At 35.7% G+C, this 24,630-nt stretch overlaps 1 protein-coding gene across 2 annotated transcripts in view; it reads left to right on the plus strand.

Moving 5' to 3' along the window:
- Positions 1-24,630, plus strand: part of NCKAP1 (NCK associated protein 1) — a 98,579-nt gene that overhangs the window by 66,967 nt on the left and 6,982 nt on the right. For both annotated transcript variants that reach the window (XM_082629844.1, XM_082629845.1), the window contains exons 18-27: positions 1,472-1,591; positions 2,234-2,373; positions 3,235-3,366; positions 5,677-5,895; positions 6,084-6,214; positions 6,451-6,548; positions 14,164-14,257; positions 20,021-20,103; positions 20,556-20,636; positions 22,854-22,947. In XM_082629844.1, the coding sequence (XP_082485970.1) occupies positions 1,472-1,591; positions 2,234-2,373; positions 3,235-3,366; positions 5,677-5,895; positions 6,084-6,214; positions 6,451-6,548; positions 14,164-14,257; positions 20,021-20,103; positions 20,556-20,636; positions 22,854-22,947 (1,192 nt within the window). The remainder of the gene's footprint in view (positions 1-1,471; positions 1,592-2,233; positions 2,374-3,234; positions 3,367-5,676; positions 5,896-6,083; positions 6,215-6,450; positions 6,549-14,163; positions 14,258-20,020; positions 20,104-20,555; positions 20,637-22,853; positions 22,948-24,630) is intronic.

The raw sequence follows: 24,630 nt of genomic DNA on the forward strand, positions 1-24,630 counted from the left end.
CTCACCCTTGAACAAGCCACATCATCTTTTGCCTGGATGATTGTTATTGTCTCCTAAGTGGTCTCTTTGCTTCCGCTATTATCCTCTGTTCTCAGCACAGAGCCAGAGTTAAGAAATCTTAGTTGTTTTCCTTCCAGTCTTAGCATTTTTGAGCCATTGAAGGGAAGTAGTGAAATCAGATCTGTATTTTAAATAAGTTAGTCTAGTAAGTTTGAAGCAATGCTAGTTCAGAGTTCTTTTTTTTCAGGAAGAAGGGATAGCAAGGGATGTTTTATCTTTCAGGAGTCAGAATTTGGTTAAATAAAACGCAAATGTTTATAATTTGAAATTTTTCCTTAAATAAAGTGAACCATTATTTAATTGTATCTGGTCTGTAGATCCCTTTAGGTTTTGCTTCCTATTCAAGTTTTAAAGGGCATTTAAAATACATTATAAGGTGGCATGGTACACCTAGGAACAGTTATTTTACATGTTTAAGTATTTTTATATTCTTTTATATTATCTTACATTTATTTCAGCATAGAAATAATGTTTGTAATGACTGCATATGTTTGTTGTATTATTATGGAAGATCAGGGAAGGAAAACTTATAAAAATCTGTCTCCAGAAACTAACACAACATTTTAAATCAACTATACTCCAATAAAAATTTTTTTAAAAGCTGTCTCTTTGTAAGTATTACAACTGTATAGTGCAAAGTTGTACAGCATTATATACTCAACATTCCAGTTACCATTGACAAGAAAATCCCATTAAACTATTGCAACACCCACCAAAACTAAAATGATACAGAATTCTGTAGGCTAGAGATAGATTGATTTGAGTGAGTGTATGTATCTACATATACGTATATAATCTCCTGAACATTAGATATAATGTTCTTTTTTCCCCTGTTGTGTTCAGAAAATGCATTCATGGTCAGCTTTTTTTTTTTTTCTCTTCTGGGATGGGGAGTTTGATTTTAGAGAGTTGAATGCCTTGTGAATTTGTTTGTTTTACTGAGTTGATATCTAATGATTTTATTTAAATATTTTAACATTTCTTTTCTGTTTATACACTACAAAATTCTGTGTTTTCAAGGTTTTTGTATATAATCAGGTGAGATCAGAAAATATAACTCTAAATCTGATCTTTCGTATTGTGTGTTTGATATTTTAGTATTTAAGAACTGGATATAGGACATTGGAATTTGAAAATTAATAGTTTTTCATGTTAAGGAAGACACTGATCCTTTCAGATTCCTTGCAATCATAATTGTATAATCACCAGGTACTTATTTTATGTCAGTTGTGTGCAAATACAATACGGTAGGTTAGTTGTTAAGAGAGATAAAAGAAATCTATAACATCTCCCATCCTCGCTCCTTATTGTAGAATAGATTGAACCTTATTTTCCATGTTTATTTAAAAAGTGTTTTAATTCAAAGTACTTTCTTATAATTTTTATTATTGTTACTATTTTGCTTTAACAGAGACATCATATTGGAGATCGCAGTCTTTCCTTATGTAATATGTTCCTCGATGAAATGGCCAAACAAGCTAGAAATCTCATCACTGATATTTGCACTGAACAGTGTACTCTTAGTGACCAGGTGATAATTTAAATGTTTCCTTACAGATAGGAAAATTGTGTAGGAAGGCAAGAAAATGATCTCTTAGCTAGTTTTTTTCCATTTTTAAATTTTATTCTCACACTCTCAGTAAATCTCATTACCTCATGTTGTGAAGCTCCATTATTAGGTTTTTTAAAAATTCCCTCTGTCCTTAGGATTACAGTTTAAAATTAAGCTTCTAGCTTGGCATTCAAGTCCCTTCCTAAAGTAGCTCAAACCACTCTACCCTGTACTTTATACTCCACTACCTAGTCATTCTAACTAGATTCTGAACACATCATATCCTATCATAGTCTTGGTCTTCATAGGCCATTTTCCTTTCAGTAGAATGTTCTTTCTTATTCCTCATTTGCCTGGTATTTTTTAACTTGTCCTTTAACTGTAGCTTTGATATAACTACCTCTATGAAGTGTTTCTTCACACTAGATTTACCTGTTTCTGTTTTTCACCAAGCTGAGTGGGCTCTCCAAGCTGGCTAGGTAAACTCTACATCTCACCTATTACCTCTCTTCTTAGTGCTAGCATATTTGCCACATAGTCTGGATTTAGCTAAGGTTTGTTTCAGTAGTTAATGTTTTCAAAGTAATTGGTTTGTATGATTTCATTTCTTTTTAAATTTAGTTGCTGCCCAAGCATTGTGCCAAAACCATCAGTCAAGCAGTGAATAAGAAGTCAAAAAAACAGACTGGTAAGAAAGGGGAACCTGAAAGGGAAAAACCAGGAGTTGAGAGCATGAGGAAAAACAGGCTGGTAGTGACCAAGTAAGCCATCCACTATTATTGTATCTTGTTGTTACAGGTAGAGGAGATTTTTTTCATTTTTTGTATGGCATTAGTACTGAGGAAACGCTGGTAATTGTAAATTCTTCATTTCCCAGTTGTTAATTTTTTTGACCTTTGTGAACTTGATTAGCCAGTAAGTGCTTATTTCATCTCAAAATACATATTTTGGATTTTTGAAGAAAATACATGTAATAGATGTCATTTGTCTTTACGTGTTGAATATTGAAGGCCAAGAATCTATCTGAAAATTTGGGGGGTATACTATAAGCAGTCTGTAATTTTCAGTTTATTTAAAATCAGATGTCTGACACTATCTTGGCATCTTGTCATATATTAGAAAATACTTGATGTCCTTTTTTTTTAATGGGTATATTAGACTAGATAGCATTCAGTGCTGTTTGCTTGTAGGAGAGGTATAGATGAGCAATAATAGGTGAATACTTTTTGTCTAAAGTAAATTTCCTACTTCCTTGCTTCCTATGTTGAGCAAGCTATTGGCCATTTTATAGACAGCTTTCTTCCTCCAGAACAGAAAGTACAGCAGGAGTTGGAAATAATTCTTTATGAGTGCAGAATAAGCTCTTTCTTGTATATTAAGTCAGTATAGTCACCATCTGAATGAAGAAACGAATGGTGCCATCTTTAGACAATTGCTCTCAAAGGTTAGTGATACCCTTAGAGATTCTGAACTTGTCAGTTCAGATCTTAAGAGAGAAAAAATCGACTTTGCAGTTATTATTCCCAAATAAAGTCTGATATGTTTATAAAATTAATTTTGTATTGCTGTGATGAAATGCTAAAAAAATTTTTTTTATTTACTGTTTAATAATATTTTTTCAGCCTTGATAAATTGCACACTGCACTTTCTGAGTTGTGTTTCTCTATAAATTATGTACCAAACATGGTGGTTTGGGAACATACCTTTACCCCACGAGAATATTTGACTTCTCATCTGGAAATCCGCTTTACTAAGTAAGAAAGAGTATAAACTGTTTTTGTTTATTGGTTTAGTTAATGTGTTCGTTATATTTATTCTTCATATCTATGCAATGTTTACTTTTATGAGGGAAAGCATTAGTAGAAATGGTATATAAATGGTATATAAATTAGTAGAAACGGTAGTATAAAAAATAATGAACTGGGAAGTATAAAGAATGGTGAACTGGGAATTACTTAAATTATCCAGATTCTTATCCCATATTTATTAACTAGTTGTAACACTGGACAAGCCAGTTAATCTCTGTGAGTCTTAACTTCCTTGTAAGAAAAAGGGAGAAGATTAGAGCAAATCAGTGTACTTCAGCGGGCAGGTGGCAACCCAGTAGGATCATGAAATCAGTTTAGAAGGTTGTAGTCAATATTTAAAGGAAGAAAGAAGAAGGAGGGAAGTAAAGAAGGAAAAAGAAATAGGAAAAAAAATCAGTGCATTGCATGTAGTAAGTAGAAATACTGCTTCATGAAACTGTTTATGTATGTGTGTACTGTGTTGTGTTGCTTAGATACGTATCTTATAGTGGATCACAGTCAAATGTGTGAAAACCTCAGGGTAGATGAACACTTAAGTCTTGTGAATTCCAACGTATGCTGTTATGCCAGTAGAATTCTAGACTCTTGAGGCGCTCAATTCTAATTTTATAAGTTACATATATGTTTCTTGAAATGATATTTTATGTAACAAGGCAGAAATCTTTTAATTTTGTAAATATTGCTTCAGCCTTTTTCTAAAATTACATACTTATTTATTAAAGAAAATATTGATTCAACATGTTTTTCTTGAAGGCCTTAAGGCAATTTATGAAACAAAATTTTGCCAAAGGTTTTTCAAAAAGTTTGGCAAAAGGTTGTAGTCAGTAACGTGTTGGTGCCATATGCATAACATTGTGTTTGTTAAGTACTATGAGTAGTAATGAAACGGTATAAAGCTTAGAGCTTCGACAATTATAGAACAAAGTAGAATATTTAAATGGGCAGTAAATTGAGTGTTAAGTCATCAGCTGAGAACAGTCCAGTGTTGAGCAAAGACTATCTTTTGCTCTTCTTTAGTAAGGTAGGCATCCTGAAAGTGAAACCCAGACTGCTCCAGTATTTAGACCAAAGGGACATTACGCCTTCTGGTATTTATTGCTCTCAACTGGGTGGGGTAGGGAGTGGTGGGTGGAAGGTAGGGTTTAGTTTACAGCTCCCTTGTTTTCCTTCTGTAAACAGTCTGGTCCATTAATCCACGGAGAAGCAGATGTTCTTTTTACCAAACATCTACTTAGTGATCAGGATCAAGGCAAAGCTATATAAACTTGTTTACCTGGGAAAGATTTTTTTGCCAGGACAAATAGCTTGTGAGTATTAGTTTGATGATTTTTGCTGATCACTTGAGCACAATCTTAGGACTTAGGGGCTGTGTACAAGGATAGCAGTTTTTGTCTTGAGTTGTTCTTCTGGGACTGTTACTAGTGATGGGGTTTGTCTGGTGTCTTTAAGGATTCATCCTTACAAATACAAGTCTAAGATCTGTGTAAATCTAATGCTCAGGGAGTTTTAAAGAAGGTGGCTAATGTGGGAAAAGATAGTTTAGGAAAGTATTTTCAACATTTGTTTCCTTTTAGGCTTATACAGTTTCTTGGGATATAAACCAAACAGATCTGTGTTTTATATGGTGTGAGTGATTATTGTACAATAAAGCTTTTGTTGTTGCCATGCTTTGATTGTCATGCATTTTGTTGAGAGGTAGCACTAAGTCAGGCAGGTGTGGGGTCAAATCCTAGACCCACTACATCCAAGCAAAGTGACCTTGAGCAGTTTACTTGAATTCTACACCTTAGTTGTTGTTTTTTTTTCCCCCTCTATGCAATGGTGGTGATAACTGCATAGTAGGGTTATTAAATATGAAGATTGCAGGTAATATATATAAAGCCTAAAAAACTACTGGCACATAACAGTGCCAAAGGAATTCAGGCTATGGACTAAATAGTCCACTGTACTTGCTGGAGACAGCATATCATGTTAAAGGAATTTTTTAAACCTCTTTATTCTTAAATAATTTTTATTACTGATGCCCTTAGTATTTTTTTTAATCACTTGCATTCCCATTTCATTATACCTTTTAGGTGTATATTCTTTTTTAAAGTTGTTTCTTTGGAAGATAAACGTAGTAATTTCATGAACTTGTAACAAAGTGTATTTAAAATTTCATTGCTTATTTAATATTAGAGATCAGTAGATTGAATGGCCTGTTTATATAGATACAACAATTAGAACTTCTTAATTCTTTTTTTAACCACCCCCCAGGTCAATTGTTGGAATGACTATGTATAATCAAGCCACACAGGAAATTGCAAAGCCATCAGAGCTTCTAACAAGTGTAAGAGCATATATGACTGTACTCCAGTCAATAGAAAACTATGTGCAAATTGATATTACAAGAGTATTTAATAATGTGCTTCTTCAACAAACACAACATTTAGACAGTCATGGAGAGCCAACAATTACAAGTCTGTACACAAATTGGTAAGGAACATATTTAGAAATTTGGAGTGATATAAAGTTTATTTGTAATGAATGCCTTCTGAAAGTTTTTTTTTAATGGATAATTGCTCATTCAAGTTATTAGTCAACTTTAAAATTATATGCAGTAATGTATACCATAATAAATTTTGAATTAATTTCTCCATTTGTAAATTTACTTTTCACCTTAGGTATCTGGAAACTTTGTTAAGACAAGTCAGCAATGGTCATATAGCTTATTTCCCTGCAATGAAAGCATTTGTGAACTTACCTACAGAAAATGAGTTAACATTTAACGCAGAGGAATATTCTGACATATCAGGTGAATAATACTCTGACATGTTTTAGAGAATGAAGAAAGCTTGATTCTTTTGGTTTTGATTCTGTTATGACTATTTTCATTCAACTATATGGATAATCATACATTGTATCTTAGACTTAGCTTTGCATTTGTGTTCTTATTTATTCTACTGACTTTTCTTAGGGTTTTCCATTAATAATTTGCTTCTTAAAATATTTGCTCTGTCAAAGTATAAAATTAATTCCATTTCCTTTCAGAAATGAGGTCGTTATCAGAACTCCTAGGCCCATATGGTATGAAGTTCCTAAGTGAAAGCCTTATGTGGCATATTTCGTCACAAGTTGCTGAACTTAAGGTAATATAGTCTTTATTGATTTTAGCTTTAAAACATTTCAAGAATATGAGCAGCAAGCCTAGAAGCCTCAGGGGACAAATTTCTCATCTTTAATATACTTTCTTGTGTTCCTTTCAGTATGAGATAATAGAAGAATTATGGTCCAGTAATTTAGCTTTTGCCAACGATTTTTTATTTCAGACTGAATAAGCAGATGCTTCTAGAACTGTTTGTATTTTTAGTGCTTCTTTGCCATTTAATGTGGTGGGTTGAGTACTATGATGTGATAATAAAAACTAGTCTATTCATATCTATGAGAATTCAAGATATCTGATGTCCTTAACAATGCTGCAAGGCCCCTAGAGGATCTGGCCTTCCACTTTTTCTCACCTTTTACACTCCTCCATCCTGGCTGGCCTACTTGCTATTGTGTCATCTCAAAATACTCTTCACTAAGATACTGTCTCAGCTTGTCTTCTCATAACATTCATGTATTTTCAATTATCAGAATATCCCTCCTTGAACACACTTAAAAATAGCAACCATTACTTTTTATTCTTTTTATCCAGCTTTATTTGTATTTTACTTGTGACCTTTCATGTCATGCATCTTATGTCACTCACTAGAATAAAAACTCAATTATAAACTCTCTTAAAACCTTGGTGCTAGGGCTTCCCTGGTGGTGCAGTGGTTGAGAATCTGCCTGACAATGCAGGGGACACAGGTTCGAGCCCTGGTCCAGGAAGATCCCACATGCCACGGAGCAGCTAGGCCCGTGCGCCACAACTACTGAGCCTGCGCGTCTGGTGCCTGTGCTCTGCAACAAGAGAGGCCGCGATAGTGAGAGGCCCGCACACCGCGATGAAGAGTGGCCCCCGCTTGCCACAACTAGAGAAAGCCCTCGCACAGAAACGAAGACCCAACACAGCCAAAAATTAATTAATTAATTAGTTAAAAAAACCTTGGTGCTAAATTAGTGTCCAGCACATAGTAGTGCTTGGTAAATACCTGTTGGATTCAAAAATAAAAATAGGTAGCTTTCCTTACTCTTTACTTTGTTCTAGGACTTTTCTAAGCTCTTTATATATTTTTTATTAACTCCTTTAAATCCTTAAAACTACTGTTGTCCCTATTTTACAAATTAGAAAAGTAAGACCAAGAAAGATTAAGTAACTTGTCCAGGCTCACATGCTAATAAGTGGTGAAACATTTAATTTGAATCTATATAGTCTATCTGGCTCCAGAGCTTATACTAGTACCCTACTACACTGTCTTGAGAAATGCAAGAGATCTTAGCAGTCAGCTAACCCACCCTTATCTGATGCCGAAATATACATTTTTCTGGGTGGATGATTTGGTCTTCTTGAAAATGAGGCAGTCTTATCAATTACTGCATATTTCTAGTTATGTTAATATCTAAATAGTAATTTTTGATTGGTCCTCATTCTTACATCAAGAGGTAGAGACTGCCTCTAACAAGATGACCCTTCACATATTTAAAAACTTTTGTTGGTATTACCTTTCTCTTCCCTAGGTGAAGTATATTCATATTTACTCTCACTCTCTTCTGTTACAAATTCTATCTTATTGGTGTCACTTTTAGAGGCTGGTGCCCTGAACTGAGAATAAACTTCAGCTAGAGATCTGAGTAGTGAGGGTGCATCTACTTACCCTGGACACCATACTTACTGATATAATTTAAGATAGCATCAGCACTTTACATAGCTATACCATCCTGTTTTCAACTTGGAACCATGTACCTTTTTTTCCCTTCCCCCTTCCTTCTTCTCCTTTCCTCCTTTTCCCTTCCTTCTTCCCCTGTCCCCCTCCCCTCTTATGTTTTCATATTCAGACTTGAACCAGGCTTTCTACATCTTGTATTTTGTGTGATTTCGTTTTTTAGACCTTTATTGTTGTTCCTTTAATAATTTATGTTGTTAGATATTGTTCATTATTTCTGGATATTTTTTCAGTTCAGATTTTGTCATAGTCTTTCAGTAATCCTTTTATAAACTTAGCTGTCTTAGCTGTGTCCTCAAGTATCAATGTTATCAAATACATTCCTATTCTTTAAAAGAAATGGAAGGAGCTTATGTTTTAACATTTCTCTTTTGTATCTTGGAATATGGAAACCATATTTTCTTTCTCAGATATTAAAATTTAATTTAAAGTTGATGTCATAATAGTATAGTGTTGACTTCCTTTTTAATACTATGAGTTTTCTGACTCAAGAGTGTTATTTCTTGGCTGGATTCTTTTTCAAATATTTGGTAATATTAAACCTGAGTTAAAAAACTAGACAAAAGAAACTTTTTGTGTAAGAGCTTAGATTTATTATCTTTGGAGATACATGGGTGTGAATTAGCTTGGGTTTCTCATTAAATCTAGTATACCCCCAAACCAAGATGGTTTAGGATACAAAAACATTTTTTTCTCTAAAACTTTTGATTTTAGTAATCTATGTGATTTTCCTTAACTTTTCTTTTTACCTTCATAAAAACTTGCCTATTTTATTAATGATTTAATGTTAGTTGTAAGACTTTTAGAAAATCACATGATTATGTTTTGGTATTTAAGGGCTTTTTATTTTTATTTTTTTGCTTCTCAAACACTAAATCCTGATTTAGTTGAGTATTTTTCAGAAGTCTTCTTCATGTGGTCAACCGTAAATATGAAAACTTTACATTTCTAGCATTGTGCCCATTATCATTTAGATTTCTGCAAAACAAAGCTAGTCCTGAGGATTTAGTTTTCTGGAATTGCACAGTGCTTTACAGTGGTTTTCTTAGAGATCCTTCTTAATAATCCCAAGTTATAATTCAGATTTCTCTGAATTTATTATTTTTTTAAAATTAATTAATTTATTTATTTTGGCTGCGTTGGATCTTCGTTGCTACGCGTGGGCTTTCTCTAGTTGTGGTGAGGGAGGGCTACTCTTCATTGCAGTGCACGGGCTACTCTTTGTTGCAGTGTACAGGCTTCTCATTGTGGTGGCTTCTCTTATTGTGGAGCATGGGCTCTAGGCACGTGGGCTTAGTTGCTCCGTGGCATGTGGGATCTTTCCCGACCAGGAATCGAACCCATGTCCCCTGCATTGGCAGGCGGATTCTTAACCACTGAGCCACCAGGGAAGTCCCTCTGAATTTAACTACTTGTATATTATTAAGAACTGGAGGTGTTATTTGTGACTTTGTATTCTCAGCCTCTGTGTACTGAGGCATACTTCAATGTGTATTCTTATAATTTATTCCATAAGAAATCTTATCATAATATAATGGTGTTTCATATAGACAAGTTCAGTGTGTCTTATACTGTTCAGTGTGTTTTATATCTCATTGAGATAAATCTCCAAAAGTACTTGTCTATCAGTGCTGATTCTAATTGCTTTGCATTTTTCAGTGTCCTATAAAATTACTTTCCTTAGAATAATCAAATTTATGAAATTACAGAAGTAAAATAACATACAGATTGCTGCTTCCAGTACTGGTAGGCTAGGTTATTTAGATCAACTTTTCCCTTAAGGACAACTTTTTTGAAATGTATATATACACATATATATATGTATATAAAGAGAAAATTTTCTAAAGAAGAGCTAAAAGGGCAGTGAGGTGTTTATTCTAGGCTAAAATCAAGGAAAGCCCTGGAAGCCACTGTGCTGATGTGAGGACATTCGCTGATCCAGAAGTAACATTTGTTAAGATTCAGCTGAGTCTTGGTGGTCTTGTGGAGCAAGGGGCTCCGTAATCAAAACCCAAAGACTGCCCAGAGTGGGAGTGGAAAGGAATTCTGCTTAAATTCCCTTTCACCCTCTTTACATAAATACCCCAAAGAGTTATACCTTCAGGGTAACAGTGAACTGGAAATGATTCACAGCCCCCCCACCCCCAAGATGTTCAGCCCTGTTTGTGTTACTCTTTTTGTCTTGAATCTCAAGTGTAGAACGTGGATTACAAGTGGTCCTAGATTAGTAGTGCCCCAAGGTGCTTGGCAGACGCTAAAAAAAATCCTCTCTGGAGAAAGGTATCTTCATCCTAGGATTCAAGTGATTCCTGCAAATAATTTTTCACATGCAGTCACCTCCAGCTGAAGAGTGGAACTCTGTTGGAGATTAGGGGAGGGAGGAGGGAGGAGGTCTAATACATCTGGCTGGCTATCATGATTCTTAGGTCGTTCTCCCTTTCTGTCTGGCCACCTTCTGTTCCTGATGTTCCTGAATGTAGAGTCCTCCTTGTCAGCATCACTTCTTAAGATGGTGAGGAGAAGTTGGGTGTGTAACGACCCCCTCCCCCTTACAGACATGTTATCAAGCCCAAGTCTTCCTTTCTATGCCACTGCCTACAATTTCTGAGTCCTACCTAGGCCCTGAGGCTTCCATTAGCTTGCCTTCTGCATAGTGTCTCCCCTACAGGAACTTAACTGCTCAAATTTCCCTTCTCCACTTATTCTTTGCTCCAGTTTTCATCTTCTAGAATTTGGTGGCATCTCTCATTAGGTCTTCTTTCTTCTGTTGTCTCCTTTGTTACCAAAGATTTATGCCTTTTCATTTTTTTCCTATCGCTTCAGTGTATTTCTGGAAGAAACAGAGTTTAGACATACATACAGGGTTCTCTACATTTAGGCAGCACTTCCATGTAGTCTACATACTTGTTTGAACACTTCTATATGACAAATTTCTGAAAGTGGATAATTTTTTTTCTGATATTGTCAGATATCCCTCAGAAAAGATTGTAACTCACACTCTCCATATTAGAGCATGATGATGCCGAAATAACATTTTAATCTTTATGAAATTAGTGAATACAGTGTTTTGGGGGGAATTATAATATTTTTAAGATAGTTCTGTAACATCTTAGCTTTTAATTTTCTCTATTTTTATTTTTTATATTTAATCTAAACTGACATAAACTAAATATTATGTGGCTGCATCTTCTTTTTATCTTAAAGATTACCTTAATTGATTGTTTCAGTTCCTGTTTTAGCTGAGGACCTTTTTTATTTCAGAGTAAATGTGTGGGCCAATTAAAAAAAAGGAAATGTTCTTTATATTTAATGGTTGTGAGTAAATCGTGTGTCACACATAGTCAACACTATGCACATGTACTAATGATAAAACGTGTTTATTACTTTCTGGAGAAGAAAACAACCAGTGTCTCCATTCCTACTAAAATTCTTGGGGTGTCTCATTTGGAGTTGGGCCCATCGAGTCAGCTTCTTCCAGTCTTGCCAGTTCTTTCAGTTCTTCTAGTTCTTCAGAGTCCTAGAAGGATGAAGTAAGAAATTTAAATATGAATTGTGCCAAGAATTTAACACTTTCTAACAGAAAACCAACATTTTTTTTTTAGTAGTCTTGATTCGTTTCACTTGATTAGTCTCAGTTTGTTCCAAACCATTTAGTTATAATTCCTAGTTCCAGCTTTTGGGCCATTTGTCAGAGATATTAATCAATGGCTTTAAATGTATAGAAAGCTCTGTTTCAGGGTGCAATCAAGGGAGAGAAGAAATTTATATAAACTGTACTTTTAAGAGGAGACATCATTAACTTTTTTTTAAGAGTAATGTGCAAACAAATAATTCGGGGTAATCGTTCTTAAAGCATGGTCCCCAGATCAGCAGTGGCAGCCTTGCCTTGGATCTTAATAAAAATGCGCAAGTTTTGGTTCTACCTAAGACCTGCTAAATCAGAACCTGTGGAGCTAGAACCCAACAAGTCCTCCAGATCATTCTGATGCACACTGCAGATTAACAACCATTTCTTTAGGGATTAAGAGCATGGATTTTAAAATCAGGCATACCTGAATTCAAATTCCAAATTCCACTGTTTAATATCTATAACTTTGGGCAAGTTATCTAACTTCTCTGAGCCTTAGTTTTCTCAGTTGTGAAATTGGATTGTCACCTCCCTCATTTGGATCAGGATAAATGGGATTGTTTGTAAATTGCCTAGTAGAGGAGCTTAAAAATGATTACAGAATCTTACTATTAAATATATACAATAATTTATTGATTCTAAAACAATTATCCTATATTAGCATTTCTGAAATTATACATGTCTTATAGTCATATGATTAGAAAACATTGTGGCAGTTTAATTGGTAGAGTTTTTTTCTTTTTGTTAAAAATTTATTTATTTATTTATTTTTGGCTGCATTGGGTCTTCGTTGCTGTGTGCGGGCTTTCTCTACTTGCGGCGAGCGGGGGCTACTCTTCATCGCGGTGCATGGGCTTCTCATTGCGGTAGCTTCTCTTGTTGCGGAGCACAGGCTCTACGTGCGTGGGCTTCAGTAGTTGCAGCATGTGAGCTTCAGTAGTCGCGACATGCGAGCTCAGTAGTTGTGGCTCACAGACTCTAGAGTGCAGGCTCAGTAGTTGTGGTGCACTGGCTTAGTTTTTCCGCGGCATGTGGGATCTTCCCAGACCAGGGCTCAAACCCATGTCCCCTGCATTGGCAGGCGGATTCTTAACCACTGCGCCACCAGGGAAGCCTGAGTTTTTTTCTTAATGGCACATTAGATAATGGTGCATTTAAAATTCATTGCTGTCTTTGATTCACTGATACATGATATTATGTTCAAAGTGCGTGAGCACAGTCAAGGTTGGGCATATATTTGAGCGTATACTGATTGATGGGACAGTATTGAATTGGCCTCAGAGAGAGCAAGTAGTCTAATTAGACACTGTAGAGGTTGAATTTAGCAAATAAATGTGACGGGAGCTGAACATCTGAATGAGAGCATAAACAGAAATGATCTCAAGTGGAACATAAGCAAAATTCATACTAGTATAGGAAAAATTACTTTTATAGATTTTCCATGTAGTTTTTCATGCTCCCCTTAAATCAGTTGTCATCAGCCTTTGGCTTGTAACACAACCACTATGGCACTTTAACAATATGCTTGCTACATACATCTCCACACCCAGACCTGCTGAATTGAGATATCCAGGCTTTCCAAATACATATACCCACTATCTCTGCCAGAATAAAATTAATTATATTTGTTTGAGTTATAATTTTTAAATGAAATTACTTTTCCAGTATTCTTTTTAAGAAAAGCATTATTTAATGAGTTATTCTTAACTAGCTATCCTTCACTCTCTTCCCTTTTCTCAGTGGTCCCTGAAATAGGAGGTAGATAGTTGACGTTTCCATTTTGTGCTAGGAAACATTGCTCTGTTCTCTGTGAAGTGGTACCATACCCCTACAAGTTTTTCTCCCTCTGATTATATATATATATCCAATGATGAACTCTAGGCTATCTTTAGCCAGCTTTAACTTTAGCAAGTTCTTTTTGTTTTAGTTGGAATTTATTGCTCTCTGTATCCACTTCAGTGTCTGCTTTTTATTACTGGTGCTGTTCTGTGTCTAAGTAGAAGATAATCCTTTATCCTACTACTTATCTTTATTGCTTTTTCCTGAACTCCTCCCTTCTTGAATTTGCAAACTGAAGGAAAACATTAATTTTATGTAAATAATTTTTAAATTCTTTTATGAAAACCATAACAAAAACATAGCATAGAGCATCTAGATTTCATGTATTATTTTTCCTACTTGCTAGATTGTAATTTCCAAGCATGTTCTTATCTCATCAAAATAAGGAGGTCTATGCCTGACCTAGGATCTTTCTTTTCTTTTCTTTAGAAACTTGTGGTGGAGAATGTTGATGTGCTAACACAAATGAGGACCAGCTTTGACAAACCCGACCAAATGGCTGCACTCTTTAAAAGATTATCGTGTGAGTAACTCATGATACTTTTTATGAGCATTCAGAACACCTTGACACTCAGTATTTAGCTTTTGCTCAAATTTTATAAATATAAGTAGTAAGTTATGAAAAGTACTCTTCAGTAATGAGGAGAACTAAAAAATTTTTGCAGTCAAAGGAACTTTTTTTAAGTGAATGGCTTACCTGTTTCATAATTTTTTTCTTTACCATACTCTTCGTACCATGTGTCAAATATTTGATATCATTATCAATTAGTTCATGAACCATTAAGTTAAGTACAATAAATCTATATTAATTTAGACTGAAGGAGTTTAACTTTCGAGTCTGTAATTTTCTGAATATCAACTTTATCGAGGTATTGCTTATGTAAGTAAAATGCACACATTTAAGTGAATGGTGTGATGGATTTTGACAAGTGTTGTATACATCCACATAACCATTACCACAGTCAAGATGTAGAGCAGTCCCATCACCTCAGAAAGCTTCTCATGACTCTTTCTAGTCAGTTTCACACCACTAGACAGTGACTGATCTGATTTCTATCACTGTAGATTAAATTTGCCTGTTCTAAAACTTCATATAAACAGAATCACACAGTATATACTCTTTCGTATATATTGTTGAGATTCACCCCTCTGTGTTAAGTGAATCAGTACTTTGTTCCTTTTATTGCTAACTAGTATTCATTGTATGAAAACCTGAGCCTACAACTTAAAAAAATGTCTTCTTGATACTGATTCTTTGTGGGAGATATGTGAAATAGCAGTGAATCTTAAGTGTTTATTAAAGTATGTTTAGCCAAGTACCTATTTTAGGTGTATTTGAATTAATTTCATTTGATTTTTGTCCTTGAAGTCAAAGTTGTAATTAAAAATTATTTTAAAGAAGTCCTAGGGCCTCCCTGGTGGCGCAGTGGTTGAGAGTCCGCCTGCCGATGCAGGGGATACGGGTTCGTGCCCCGGTCTGGGAGGATCCCATATGCCGCGGAGCGGCTGGGCCCGTGAGCCGTGGCCGCTGGGCCTGCGCATCCGGAGCCTGTGCTCCGCAACGGGAGAGGCCACAACAGTGAGAGGCCCGCATACAGCAAAAAAAAGAAAAAAAAGAAAAAAAAAAGAAAAAAAAAAAAAAAAGAAGTCCTAAATAAAATATTCTCCGTGTTTGAGAAAACCAGAGAGTTTATTTTCCCAAATAAAAAATAACCCTGAAGTAAATTAAAGATGCATATATTTTATATACTTCCCCTTTGATGTTTTTCTTTTAAATGTTTAGCAGCTGTATCAAATTTTATAAAACTATAAAATGATTTAGAGAATCACTTTATTAGGCTATCTTATCCTGCTTTTAAAAATACAAACTTTGGGACTTCCCTGGTGGCACAGTGGTTAAGAATCCACCTGTCAATGCAGAGGACACGGGTTTGGGCCCCGGTCTGGGAGGATCCCAGATGCCGCGGAGTGGCTGGGCCCGTGAGCCATGGCCGCTGAGCCTGCGCGTCCAGAGCCTGTGCTCTGCAGCGGGAGAGGCCACAACAGTGAGAGGCCCGCGTACCACACACACACACACACACACACAAACTATACTATAGGTTGCCTTTTAGAACAGATCAGTGGTTGCCAGAACTGTAAAGGGAAAGCAGCAAAGGAGTTTTTTGGGGTGATGAAATTGGTCACCACTGTGGTGATGGTGGTAACACAGATCTACACATGTTGAATTTTTCCTAGAGCTGTACACTGAAAGGGGGAAAAGTCAAGTTTACTGTATGGAACTTTTAAAAAATGAAATGAAAAAAAGGAAAAAGGAAAGATTGACTTGATAGCATTATAGGGAGGAGGAGTGTGAATAAATACTTAGTAAGGGGAATTCCCTGGTGGCGCTTTGGAATCCACCTGCCAATGCAGGGAACCCAGGTTCGATCCCTAGTCCAGGAAGATCCCACATGCTGCAGAGCAACTAAGCCCATGCACCACAACTACTGAGCCTGCACGCCACAACTACTGAAGCCCACGTGCTGCAACTGCTGAGCCCACGTGCTGCAACTACTGAAGCCTGTGTGCCTAGAGCCCATGCTCTGCAACAAGAGAAGCCACCGCAATGAGAAGCCTGTGCACTGCAACTAGAGAAAGCCCGTGCGCGGCAACGAAGACCCAACACAGCCAAAAATAAAAAATTTAAAAAAAAATCTGAGTAGGATATTATTTTTTAAATCCCTGTCTGATCTCTTTTGTTCATTGTTTTTTTTTTAACGTCTTTATTGGAGTATAATTGCTTTACAATAGTGTGTTAGTTTCTGCTTTATAACAAAGTGAATCAGCTATACATACATACACATATATCCCCATATCCCCTCCCTTTTGCGTTTCCTTCCCACCCTCCCTATCCCACCCCTCTAGGTGGTCACAAAGCACCGAACTGATCTCCCTGTGCTATGTGGCTGCTTCCCACTAGCTATCTGTTTTACATTTGGTAGTGTATATATGTCCATGCCACTCTCTCACTTCATCCCAGCTTACCCTTTCCCCTCCCCATGTCCTCGAGTCCATTCTCTACATCTGTGTCTTTATTCCTGTCCTGCCCCTAGGTTCTTCAGAACCATTTTTTTTCTTTTTTTTTAGATTCCATATATATGTGTTAGCATACGGTATTTGTTTTTCTCTTTCTGACTTACTTCACTCAGTTTGACAGACTCTGGGTCCATCCACCTCACTACAAGTAACGCAATTTTGTTTCTTTTTATGGCTGAGTAATATTCCATTGTGTATATGTGCCATATCTTCTTTATCCATTCTTCTGTCAGTGGACACTTAGGTTGCTTCCATGTCCTGGCTATTGTAAATAGAGCTGCAATGAACATTGTGGTACATGACTCTTTTTGAATTACGGTTTTCTCAGGGTATATGCCCAGTAGTGGGATCGCTGGGTGTATGGTAGTTCTATTTTTAGTTTTTTAAGGAACCTCCATACTGTTCTCCATAGTGGCTGTATCAATTTACATTCCCACCAGCAGTGCAAGAGGGTTCCCTTTTCTTCACACCCTCTCCAGAATTTATTGTTTGTAGGTTTTTTGATGATGGCCATTCTGACTGGTGTGAGGTGATACCTCATTGTAGTTCTGATTTGCATTTCTCTAATGATTAGTGATGTTGAGCATCCTTTCATGTGTTTGTTGGCAATCTTTTGTTCATTGTTATACTATATACTTATATGTTCTAGTATGTTTTACTTTATTATTATTTTTATTATTTTTCACATTTCTTTAATTTTTAAATACTCATTTGATCACCCAGCTGGCTTTAACCCTACTTAATTTCATGCTAATAAGAAACATTTTGACTGTGTCATCTGGTTAGAAGCAACTAATCTACTACAGTGTTCAATGCATGGTTACTGTTACTTTAACTCTTCTATTCGTGGATTTGAAACAATCTTTTTTGTGATTTGGAAAAAGAAAAGATCTGCTTGAGAGTGACTTATTTAGGGGAATAGAGAAAGCTACGCTTTGAGTTGAACTGTTTTCCAGAATACTGTCTTTTGTCTCTGATCTCTTCTTTACCTTTGTGCTGCCTTTATCCCATATACAGAAATTGATTTACTTTTGTAGCAGTTTGATTTTCATAGTCAACAAACACATTCTTTTAAGTACCGTAAAAAAGAGAAAGCAATATAATTTATTAAAAGTAGCTCTGGGGAATTCCCTGGAGGTCCAGTAGTTAGGTACTTTCACTGCCATGGCCCGGATTCAATCCCTGGTTGGGGAACTATAAGATCTTGCAAGCCACGTGGTGAGGCCAAAAAAAAAAAAAAAAAAAGTAACTCTGAATTGGGAGACAATCTGAAATTAACTTTTAGTTTTTTGGAATTTCTGACTGTGTGACTTGAGCACATTTATTTATTAAAACAATATGTTAAACAAGATTTCTTAATGTGAAGTTTCTCAGAACTTTTAATGCATTGTTATTGTGCATATTCAAGAGGAGGTTATAGATACAGTCTTTGCAAACTTCATTAAATTCTGGGTAACATCCTTTGGGAAGTGTATGATTATATCACACTACTTATTTTCTGATTGTTCACCTTATTCTCTGCATTCTTTTTTCTGGGCTTGCTGTCTTGGTTTTTGGACTGGAATGCCCTTTTGTTCTCACTCCTCCTTTATGCCCATAAATTGGATGACATATTCTCAGAGAAATATTTTCTTTTACCCTCGTTTCTTCTCTCTTATCTGGATAGTAACAACTTTCTAGTCTCATTTCTTGAATACCCATTTTATTGAACATCTTCTGGTCTTGTGGGTCTTAAGCACTCTGCTGAGTGCTATAGATAGATAAAAAGATTAATAAGACTTTGCTCCTGTGGAATTTATATAACATGTTTGTGCCTTACATGATTTTGTTAACACTTTTAATTCTCATCACATTTTGGCTTGTATTATGCCTTTCCATGTGTATTAATAAAAGATGCTTATGGTAAAGGTTTAAACAAACCACACAGGAGATAGAAAGTCAAAACAAAATTCTCTCCAGTCCTACTTCTCAAAGGTGTAACTACAGTTAACAGTTTTCTATACATCTGTTGAGAAATTTATTATATATATACAAATATGTGTGTGTGTGTGTATATATATGTATATACATATATACCTTCTCTCATATAAATAGGATCATATTTTCTTAGTTTTCTTGACAGTCCATTTAGACTGTTATTAAGGTCTAGATTATTATTTTGTTTATATTTGTTTCTTATTATATAGTACAATGACTTGTATATGGGGAGTAATTCAATAAATTTTGTTTTTTTTTAAATACGAAGGTATTGATCCTTCTGATTCTAACCTCTCTTGATTTTATTTAACCAAGTTTTGATATTGAATATAATAGCAATAAATTTCAGAATAATGTTCTCTAACCAAAATGTAAGTGATCAAATCCATTCATAGTCTTCAGAAACCTGGTCTTACTGCTTATGATCTCAATAGTCATTTTTTGTTTCTGGACTCTCTAGACCTCAACAACTTAATTTGGCATCTCGAAGTTCCAGGGCCAGTTGATTTTTTTTCTTTTTTTTTTTTTTGGCTGCGTCGGGTCTTACTTGCGGCACACAGGATCTTCATTGAGTCATGCAGCATCTTTCGTTGTGGTGCACTGGCTCCTCATTGTGTCGCGTGGGCTTCTCTCTAGTTGTGGCGTGCAGGTTTTTTTCTCTGTAGTTGTGGCACGTGGTCTGCAGAGCACGCGGGCTGTATAGTTTGTGGCATGTGGGCTCTTTCATTGAGGTGTGTGAGCTCAGTAGTTGTGGTGCATGGGCTTAGTTGCCTGGAGGTGTGTGGGATCTTAGTTCCCCGACCAAGGATTGAACCCTCATCCCCTGCATTGGAAGGTGGATTCTCTACCACTGGACCACCAGGGAAGTCCCGCCAGTTGATTTTTGAGGATCCACTCTGATCAGCTTCTTTTTCCCCTAGTCTCTCTCTCCTTCCTCCTATCACTACCATTAATGTGATAGGATTATACAGGTGGCTACTTGCATGATTGTTTCAGGATTCTGATGAACCGTCTAAACCATTTTAAAGAACAGAGTGTACTCCACTGGAAGTAAACTATAATTTCCTAATTTTAATATCAGTTTTCAGTACCCTTGCCTCTTTAATCACTGGTTGTAATCAAATTGTTTTTAATTGTTCCTTTTATCATGGGGATTTTATGACTAAGAGTTTTCTCCATGGTTAAGAAAGAATACAATTCACTCTCTTCTTTTCTCCCTTTCCTTCACATTTAGCTGTTGACAGTGTCTTGAAGAGGATGACAATAATTGGTGTAATTTTATCCTTCCGATCATTGGCACAAGAAGCACTTAGAGATGTAAGAAACCATTATGAGTACATATCCTATAGCCAAATAATCCTTTTTAATTTCCCCGAAATTTAAAAGTAACTTTAAAAATTTATAGTTGGCAGTAATATAATTAAAATTCCAGTTTTCATTGTTTGTATGAAATAAAGCATATAAAAATTATGGTTACTTAAACTCATTTTTTGTTTTGGTATTGAAATTTAGGGGATATAACTTGCCTGAATATTGTGCTACTTTTTCAACTTTTTTCTTCATTAAAGCATTTTCCATTTTGACTATACTTGGTTTGACATCAAATACATTCCGTTTATGTGTATTGTAGTACTTTAGAAAATCACTTGAAAATAGACAAAGTAAAATAATTTTTATGCAAACTAGAAATAATTGAATGGTAATATCTCATAAGTTAGAGGTTGCTTTTTATAAATAATTCTGCATTCTTAATTTGTTTTCCTGCCTAGGTCTTGTCCTACCACATTCCTTTTCTTGTCAGTTCAATTGAAGATTTCAAGGATCACATTCCAAGGGAAACTGATATGAAGGTAATAAAACTTCTATTTGGATTTTACAGTTTCTAAAATGACATATTTAACTTACATATGAAGTAAAATTTAATAAATCCTAAGCTACTATAAAGTTTATATTTTAGAGTGATGGGTTAGCATGCTTGCCTTTGAAAATGCATCTTAGAGAGCTCAGCACCAAAATACAATATAGGCATTTTGAAAGTCAGTCTTCCTTGATCACCTATAGCAATGTAAAATGGATTAATATCAATCACCTTTTCCTTAAACTGATAGCTGTTTATACATGGTCATAAGCAGAATGAAAAAGATAAGCCAGTGAAATGAGAGTTGTTTTGTTTTAAATAAACCTAATTTCAGTTTTTAAAAATTGATGTTAAAAAGTCTTATAAAAGGGTGTTAATTATAGGCTATAATTTTTAAAAATAGTATCCTGTTTTAAACAAATAAATATAAGAAGGTTGGTAGCCTTACCAGAGTCCACAGGTTTTGTTTGTTTTGTAAATTTATTGATCATGAAATACAGCCACTGACTTAATCCCAGCAAAGATTTACCAGTGGTTACACATCTAGTAAGTGACCTATCATATCTATATTTTCTAAACTTTAATGTTTCTTGGAAAGATTATTTTCTGTTTTGCATATTTTGAAAAGCTCCGACTTGAAAAAGTTATTTCTAAACTTTTTGTATGGCGTTCAAGTCTCAAATTTATTTTTGTGGCTTATCTTCCATTACTTGTTCCATCCTTCTCTCTCTCTCTTCACTTTCTTACTCTATCCCTCTCTTCCACTGGGTCCTGTAAGATGACCAAATCTTGTGTGCATTCTCACATTTTCTACTTTGTTCTCTAATTTATTCTTCCTGAAAATACTGGCTTCTTCTATTTTTGCCTTTTGAAATCCTGCTCATCTTTTAATGCCTGATTCAATTGCCATCTCCTAAGAAATATTGCTGGATCCCCAAGTGATCATTTCATCTCTTCTTGCTTTTTTTTTTTAGTATTATCAGAGAACCTTTTGTTCATTGTAGAATTAAATACATTCTGCCCTGTATTATAGTTGTGTTTTTACACTTAAATTTATACTAGATTGTAAACTTTTGTTGTTGTAATAATATCAGGGCTAACCAATTATGTAGGTAGTTTTTTGGTTTTTTTTAAGTTTTGGCTGCGTTGGGTCTTCATTGCTATGTGCGGGCTTTCTCTGATTGCGGTGAGCAGGGGCTACTGTTTGTTGCGTTGCGCGAGCTTCTCATTGCAGTGGCTTCTCTTGTTGTGGAGCACAGGCTCTAGGCACATGGGCTTCAGTAGTTGTGGCGCACCAGCTTAGTTGTTCTGCGGCATGTGGGATCTTCCCAGACCAGGGATCGAACCTGTATCCCCTGCATTGGCAGGTGGATTCTTAACCACTGTGCCACCAGGGAAGTCCCATGTAGGTAGTTTTTAACTGAGTTATTGAGCGGAGTATCCTTAAAATCCATATGTGATATCAAAAGAAATTAGTCATTTGAAATTGCTTTATCAGGTTTTAAATTAGTACTCCTTTAAAAATCTATTATAGTAAGTAATTTACTGTATTTATAGATACAATATGATTAGCCATTGAGCCACTATAATTTTTTTTTTTTTTGCGGTACACGGGCTTCTCACTGTTGTGGCCTCTCCCGTTGCGGAGGACAGGCTCCGGACGCGCAGGCTCAGCGGCCATGGCTCACGGGCCTAGCTGCTCCGCGGCATGTGGGATCTTCCCAGACCGGGGCATGAACCCGTGTCCCCTGCACCGGCAGGCGGACTCTCAACCACTGCACCACCAGGGAAACCCATGCCACTATAATTTTTAATTAAACAAGTATGGACATAAAACGTAAGGCCAGTAATTTTGATTCACTTTTGTTGTTTTTTTCATATCTGTTGGTTTGATCTTGACCTTACACTTATACTTCCAAGAAAAATAATAGCTTTAGAATGATTCTGTTGGAATTGCCACAGAAGGTATACAAGTTTTGTTTGGCTTAGTAGTGTCAAGTTATAATCAGCAGTGCACACACACAAATACTAAATCAGCTTGTTCAGTGTAGTTAGTTGTGCTGTAGTTCCTTCTACAGCCAAGTTTCTGAAATTCTCTAGTGTTCTTGTAGGCAGACTCTAATTTAACACTATACCTTTTCTTACTAAAGTGAGATTTCTCAGAAATTTGTTAGAATATTTCTTACTCTATAATTCTTATATTTTTTAGGTTGCAATGAATGTATATGAATTGTCATCAGCTGCTGGATTACCTTGTGAGATTGATCCTGCCTTGGTGGTAGCTCTTTCCTCACAAAAATCAGGTAAAATGCAGTAGTAATTATGTAGTAGTCTTAGTAAATAACCAGGACAACACAGATATAAGTATGATACTTATCTATTTGTTCAACTGCCTGCTTTATATCAAGGGGTTTTTTTGTTTGTTGTACATACAGATTAGATATTTAAGTCATAAGACTGTATGAGGTTATTAAGCCCATTTAGTGTGCAGAAATGAAGAGGATCAGAGTCTGAGTCCTGGTACACTCTCAAGTTTAAGAGTTCAGGGAGAAGAGGAAGAACTACCAAAAGAGAAATTTGAGAAGGAAGGATCTGTGAAGGAGAAGAAAAACCAGTAAAGAATCGCTTCGAGGAGAGTGGAAAGGGAATGATCAGCTCTGTAGCATTAATACGTGTGACAAGAGCAGTGTCGGTGGAGTCTTAAGAGGCAAAAGGCTCATTAAAGAGGGCTTAGGAGAAAACAAATTAGAGATAATGAGTATAAAACAACTCTCTCACAGAGATTTACTGTAAAAAGGGGAGCAAAGAAGTAAAATTATAGTAGCAGGAGGCAAGAGTAAAATCAAGAGAAGGTTATTTTTCAGATGAGGAAATAATAGCATTTGTATGCTGATGGAGATGGTCTAATAGACAGAAGCATTGTTATCTAGAAAAGGGTGTCTTGGGAATTCCCTGGCAGTCTAGTGGTTAGGACTCAGCTGTTTCACTGCCAGGGCCAGGGTTCAATCCCTGCTTGAGAAACTAAGATCCCGCAAGCTGCTGTGCAGCCAAACAAACAAATAAATAAAATGTATAGAAAAGTAGAAAAGGGTGTCCTATATTAATTGGACTAGAGCTACTTACCATAAAGAGTCTGTGCATTATTATGTAATATTAAATGTTCAGAATATTTTAAAATCAGTCCTTTGAAATGTGGTACACAGAATTCTCTAGATATTTCTAGATTTTTCTACAAAGTAAAAACATTTCATCTGCTTCTGGTACTAAAATACCTTCCCCTACTTCCTTGAATGTAACATGGTGTTTGACTGAGTTCATCAGTTCTTTTTTGATTTGACATTACTTTTGTTTCATCATTCATGCAGTATGTTAATTATAGTCACATGGATAATTACTATAATTACTTGATTTGCCACAGCCATATTTTACATAATCAGCCAGACTTTTTTTTCCTGAAATATAGTTGATTTATAGTGTTGTGCCAATCTCTGCTGTACAGCAAAGTGACTCAGTTATACACATACAGAGATTCTTTTTTTTATATTCTTTTCCATATGGTTTATCACAGGACATTGAATATAGTTCTTGTGTTATACAGTAGGACCTTGTTGCTCATCCATCCTGTATATAATAGTTTACATTATAGTTTAATCCCACATTCCCAGTCCTTCCCTTCCCCACCCACCTCCCCCTTGGCAACCGGAAGTCTGTTTTCTATGTCTGTGAGTCTATTTCTGTTTTGTGGATAGATTGATTTGTGCCATATTTTAGATTCCACATATAAGTGATATCATAAGGTATTTGTCTTTCTCTTCCTGACTGACTTCACTTAGTTTAATAATCTCTAGTTACATCCGTGTTGCTGCAAGTGGCATTATTTCGTTCTTTTTTATGGCTGAGTAGTATTCCATTGTATATATGTAGCACATCTTCTTTATCCATTATCTGTCGATGGACATTTAGGTTGCTTCCATGTTTTAGCTATT

The sequence above is a fragment of the Mesoplodon mirus genome (assembly GCF_964341445.2).
Source record: "Mesoplodon mirus genome assembly, chromosome: 8".
Classification (NCBI taxonomy): domain Eukaryota; kingdom Metazoa; phylum Chordata; class Mammalia; order Artiodactyla; family Ziphiidae; genus Mesoplodon; species Mesoplodon mirus.